Source organism: Bidens hawaiensis, unplaced genomic scaffold, assembly GCF_021521415.1.
Source record: "Bidens hawaiensis isolate Kalapana, Puna unplaced genomic scaffold, B.hawaiensis_p1.1 tig00005653_1, whole genome shotgun sequence".
In the NCBI taxonomy this organism is placed as follows: Eukaryota; Viridiplantae; Streptophyta; class Magnoliopsida; order Asterales; family Asteraceae; genus Bidens; species Bidens hawaiensis.
In genome coordinates, this window is record NW_027491368.1 from 1,153,590 (window position 1) to 1,159,331 (window position 5,742).

A 5,742-nucleotide genomic window follows, 5' to 3' on the forward strand; every position below is an offset into this window, starting at 1 on the left:
TTGCAGGTTTCTGTCACTGGATTTCTAGAGGTTGTGCTCATTTCGTAGTCGGTTGTTGTTTGTATCCTACCATGTGGACTCATTTGATCCAGGACCCGTTAAGGGGATCGGGTCAGTGTTTCTTCATTGGCGCCATCCGTATTGGTGTTAGAACTGCAAAAGTTTTTTGTTGGTTTTTGGTTCGTATGATATGAGTAAGCTTCCTAAGGGGCTGATAGAAACATATGTGTTTGCTAGACGTACTGCTGATGTTGAAGCACCTGGAGGCTCTACTATGGGTGGCTTAGGACGTGTCACGGCACCTGGGGTCCTACTATGGGTGACCTAGGACGTCTCACGGTGGAGACTCGCCGAGCCTATACAAAATTAGGTTTGGAAGACGAGCCCGATAATTCTGGGCCGGTGAGAACTCCTTGTCGTAATTCCAGAATCGAAGGAGTTCTCTCTCCTGAGGAATGGTTACGTGTCCAGCAGGCGAATGTTGTAGCAGAGTATGAGCGCATGGTGCGTGAAGAGTGACCTCGTGCCCGTACTCTGAGTTATGATGAATCTCCCAGAAGATCCCTTTCTCCTCCTACAACTTTGAGGAGCAGTCAAATACGCGGAAGCCTTCAAACTGAGGGGTTTCCAGAAGATGCATTGGTTAGGATAGGATGTGGTTATCCTCTCAGGATTACACGTCCACCCTCCTACAGAGAAGAACTGGAAAGTTTTGATCTATCATATCAACCGTGTGCTGTCAGCTATTATAGCGGAGATAGCAGACTCCATGGTTGGGAGGGGACTAGTCTCCCGCGTGCGACAATTCGCATTCCGAATACCATAGTGACGCGGAGGAGGACTTTACCAAGACGTATCGTCCTGCAGCCTTTGCTAAAATATCAAAGTTTATTGCACGTATTGCAACTGCCCTATTCCCGGTCAATGCGAAAATCCCAACATCCGTAGGGAAATACGATGGGATGATTGATCCCAGTGATCATTTACTGAAATTTGTGGCTGTAGGAGGAGTCAGCGGTTGGACTCTTCCCTACTGGTGCCACATGTTCGCATTAACATTCACTGGTGCAGCACGAGAGTGGTTTGAGAAGCTGCCGAACGGACAAATTAAGAGCTGGGACGACTTTGTAGCCAAATTTTCCCAGCATTTCAGTCAGCAGAAGAAGCACACTCATGATCCTTCCGAGATATTAAACGTAGTAAGACGAAGTAATGAATCCATTGAGGACTTCATAACTCGATTCAATAGCGAAAGTCTCAATATCGGTGGGGTCAGCGAGGATATGTTGCGAGGAGCTTTCCGCAAAAATGTGAAAAGTGATGATTTTGATCAGAACACTGACTGGCAGGGACGGAATGCCCAAAACATGGGACGAGATAATGTCCGCGGTAAAATTTTATGCAAGAACTGAAAGAACTTTGAGTTCTAGAAATCATAAACAAACGCCAAAAGTGGAGTTTCAAACTCCATGGCCGAATAGACAGGCCAAAGGGACGATTTGGTTAAGGCTCCAGCCCAAAGCAATTCGATGCCAAATCTTTGATAGGTAACAAAAACAAAGCGAACTCTTCAGCGCGGGTCAACAATAACTGGACTCCACTGTCGAAGACTCCTGCCGAAATTCTTACCACCGAAAACATGAACTTCAGGAAACCGCAGCCACTCACAAGGAGATCGTTCCTTGACGCTAAAAAACACTGTTCGTTTCATGACGACATAGGTTATAATAAGAATGAGTGTATAGCTTTGAAAAATGAGATTGAGGCAGCTGTGAAGTCGGGAAAACTAGGACCCTTGGTCAAAGGTGCAAGATCAGGGACTGGTAAAGCTCCCGCACGAGATAACCAGGGCCCGCCCAAGAAACAAGTTAAAGACCTGAATGTCCATATGATACAAGGCGTACACAAAGTGGGAGGAAAGAGGAGAGAGTTCGATGATGAAGAATGGAAAAAACAAGCCAGTAATCTTTCCATTGGTCAAAGGAGGACCTTGTAATAAGAATCCTTTGATTATCACTGCCCTCATAGGCCATTATCGTTCGCATTATGTCTTTTTTGATATGGGATCTACCTCAGACATAATGTACAAATAGTGCTTTGAACAATTGGATGAAGAAGACAAGGTGAGGTTGAAGCCGATTCATGCACCTATGTCTGGGTTCGGAGGCGAAGTGATGCATCCGCGAGAGGTGATATCGTTCCCAGTCACTCTTAGTGATGGGATTCATTCAAGAATGTAAGATGTCGAATTTTTGGTCTTACCAGTGACATCAAAGCATGATATCATTCTGGGTCGTGAGGCAATTGGTGACTTTAAGGCTCATCCTTCTACAGCACACGGCGCGATGGGAGTTCTGACCCGCACCGGTGTGGCAATCATCCATATTAATCGTCACTGCTTCACGACAGAAAGTTCGAAACCCATCAAAGTTCTGAAGCAAGTTTGACGAACTGAGCCAGAATAATGGGTATTAAACAAGAAGTTCCCTAATCAAACTGTAATGATTGGGCCCGCTATCTCTGAGACAGTGAGGACATTTTTGAAGCAACTACTTACGAGGAACATAGACATCTTTGCATGGAAACCCGCGGACATGACTGGTGTCCCGCAGAGGATTGTAGAGCATAATTTGCAAGTAAACCTAGCGTTTACTCCAATTGTGCAAAAGAAGCATAAAATGGGTCCGGAACAGACCAAAGCAATGAACGAACAAGTTCAAGATCTCTTACATGCTGGAACCAGATGATTCCCTTTGGCTTGAAGCACGCGGGTGCTGCGTATCAACGATTGATTGACGAAGCATTTAAGGGACAGATTGGTCGAAACTTGGAGGTGTATATGGATGACTTGGTAGTTAAGAATGTGAGGAAGATCAGATGCTCCGAGATATTGAGGAAACGTTTGAGACCCTCAAACAGATTAACATGAAATTGAATCCAGCCAAGTGCTCCTTTGGGATGGAGGAGGGAAAATATTTGGGTGTCATCGTAACAGGTGCGGGTTTTAAAGCCAATCCAGACAAGGTTCAGGCAGTAGCCTGCATACCTTCATCTTCCTCCCTCAAGGAATTACAGACACTCAATGGGAGGCTGGTTGCATTGAACAGATTCTTAGCCAATCATGTGGCTAAGTCTTATCCGTTTGTCTCGACTTTGAGAAATTGCCTCAAGAAAGCACACTTCAAATGGACCGCAGAAGTTGAATAAGCATTTCTGGAGGTAAAAAAGTGTTTGATGGAGTTGCCTACCTTAACAGCACCACAGGCGGGAGAGCCACTGACATTGTATTTATCAGCATCTAATATCGCCATTGGAGCCGTACTGTTGACCGACAGAAAGAATGTCCAAACGCCAATCTATTATGTCAGCAGAACGTTGACCGGGCCGGAAACCATGTACTCAATGCTTGAAAAACTGGTTCTAGCGCTGGTCTATGCTGCCAGGCGTCTCCGCAGATATTTCTAGGGCCATCCCATTAATGTGCTAACGTGGTATAAGCTCAAAAATGTATTAAGCAAGCCAGAATTGTCAGGGCGTTTAGCGAAGTGGGATATTGAAATGGGTGAACTTGCAATTGAATATAAACCCAAGTCGGAAATCAAGGGGCAAGTATTGGCGGACTTCATCACAGAAGTCCCGCAACACAAAGAAGGAGAATGCTTAGTTGAACAACAACCCCTGATTCCTCCTGAACAAGGACAAATTTGGTTACTATTCACGGATGGAGCCTCAAGCAGTGAAGGTTCAGGCGCAAGCCTTAGGCTAGTCAATCCTAAAGGCCATGAATTTACATATGCTATCAAGTTGGACTTTAAAAGTACCAACAATGAGGCAGAATATGAAGCCTTCTTGGAGGGCCTAAGGATAACTAAAAAGCTTGGGGTAAAACACCTGGAAGCGTGGGTGGATTCTATGATGATCGCGAGACTGATCAATGGAACATATGACGTAAAAAAACGATGTAATGGCTTCATACTTGTCACAAGCAAAGGACTTGATCCTTCAATTCTCTTCGTGTAAAGTAATTCACATCAAAAGATGCGAGAACAAGTCGGTGGATGCTCTTAGCAAGTTGGTTTCAACAAACTTTGAGCACTTCGCTAAAGACATTTGCATTGAAGTCTTGGATCGACCATCTGTTCCGTAGAACCAAGTTTTAGTGATTTAACCCGGTGTAGAGTCCTATATGACACCAATCGTGGCTTACTTGTCATCAGGAGTTCTACCGAAAGTGAAGGCCATGACTCGGAAAATAAAACACAAGGCCTTGAACTACCAAATGTAAGATGGCATCTTGTACAGAAGATCCTTCCTTGGCCCACTTCTGAGATGCGTTGACGCCGAGGATGCGAATTACTTGATACGGGAAGTTCATGAAGGTATCTGTGGTCTCCACGCGGGCCCAATAATGGTCGTAGCAAAACTCATGAACGTCAGATACTACTGGCCGGGGATGCACATGGATGCTGTGCAAGAGATTCGAAAGTGTGATTCTTGCTAGCATCATGCTCCCAATACGCTGCGTCCGAAGAACGAGTTGGTTCCGGTAACATCTGCCTGGCCGTTCCAAAAGTGGGCGATCGATATCATGGGTCCATTCCCTGAAGCCTCGGGACGAGTCCAATTTTTTATTGTGGCTATAGACTATTTTACCAAATGGGTTGAGGCTAAACCGGTTGCATCCATCACTGCATCGAGTGTCAAGAAATTCCTGTGGGAGTTCATTATCTGCCTTTTCGGCCTCCCACAAAAATTGGTCAGTGATAATGGAACCTATTTCGCGGATAGTGGACTGCAAGCGTGGCTAAAAGAAGTTCAAGTCACTCAAGTTTTCACTTCCATAGCTCACCCGCAAGCCAATGGTCAGGTAGAAAGGACCAACTGAACAGTCAAAGAAGGGATAAAGGTAAGAATGGGAATTAAACGAACGGGCTGGGTTGATGAACTGCCCCATGTACTTTGGGCCTTTCTCACCCAAAAGAATTCAAGCAATTCAGAAACGTTGTTCAGTTTAACCTATGGTACTGAAGCCATGATCCCGTCTGAAATAGGGGTTTCATCCGCACGAATGTTGATGAACGATGACAATGATAAAGAGTTGCGGATGAATTTGAACCTCCTTGAAGAAAGGAGAGAGTTAGCACTAATCCGCGAGCATAACTACAAATATCAACTACAAAAGTATTATGACTCGCGGGTTCAGAAATGCACTTTTGATGCGGGAGACTTTGTCTTTCGCAATAACGAAGCATCTGGCCAAGAACCCCCGGGCAAGTTGGCCCCAACTTGGGAAGGCCCCTACAAAATTAAAGCAGTATTGTCCAATGGTGCTTACAAGTTGGAAAAGTTAGACGAGACTGAAATCCCTAGAACTTGGAATGTTGCACAGTTGAAAAAGTGTTACATTTGAGTTGAGTTTGTTATCAGTTATTTTTTATTTGGCCTGCGCGCCCCAGTAGACTAGTAAAGAGACATTTAATGTCATCGTTTGTAATATATTTCGGCCTGCGTGCCTTTCTTGTTAAAAAAATTGATTAAACTTGTATAGAAGTATAGTGTGAACAAATTTTTTCTTGGCTTGCGTGCCAAAAGAGGACCTGCGTGTCCTCAAAGAAAAATCACTGGCCCGCGTGCCAAAAAGGACCCACGTGTCCTTGGAAGACTATTTCACGAAATACTTTATTGACAATTAAGAAGATCCTACAACTCTAACACTTAAATTATATACATAAGACAAAGTGT

General features: G+C 44.6%; 2 protein-coding genes across 2 annotated transcripts; both read left to right on the plus strand.

The window, feature by feature from the left end:
* The first annotated feature begins 2,877 nt into the window (after positions 1-2,877).
* Positions 2,878-3,207, plus strand: LOC143630376 (putative mitochondrial protein AtMg00860). The gene has a single exon (XM_077099413.1). The coding sequence runs from the start codon at positions 2,878-2,880 to the stop codon at positions 3,205-3,207; it is 330 nt and encodes a 109-aa protein (XP_076955528.1).
* Positions 3,208-4,912: 1,705 nt separating this feature from the next.
* On the plus strand, positions 4,913-5,410 carry LOC143630377 (uncharacterized). Its single transcript, XM_077099415.1, has one exon. The coding sequence runs from the start codon at positions 4,913-4,915 to the stop codon at positions 5,408-5,410; it is 498 nt and encodes a 165-aa protein (XP_076955530.1).
* The last annotated feature ends 332 nt before the right edge of the window (positions 5,411-5,742 follow it).

Bases quoted from the DNA above. Each gene is read 5' to 3' on its own strand.
- LOC143630376 (XM_077099413.1), top strand. From the start codon at position 2,878: ATGCTCCGAGATATTGAGGAAACGTTTGAGACCCTCAAACAGATTAAC.
- LOC143630377 (XM_077099415.1), top strand. From the start codon at position 4,913: ATGGGAATTAAACGAACGGGCTGGGTTGATGAACTGCCCCATGTACTT.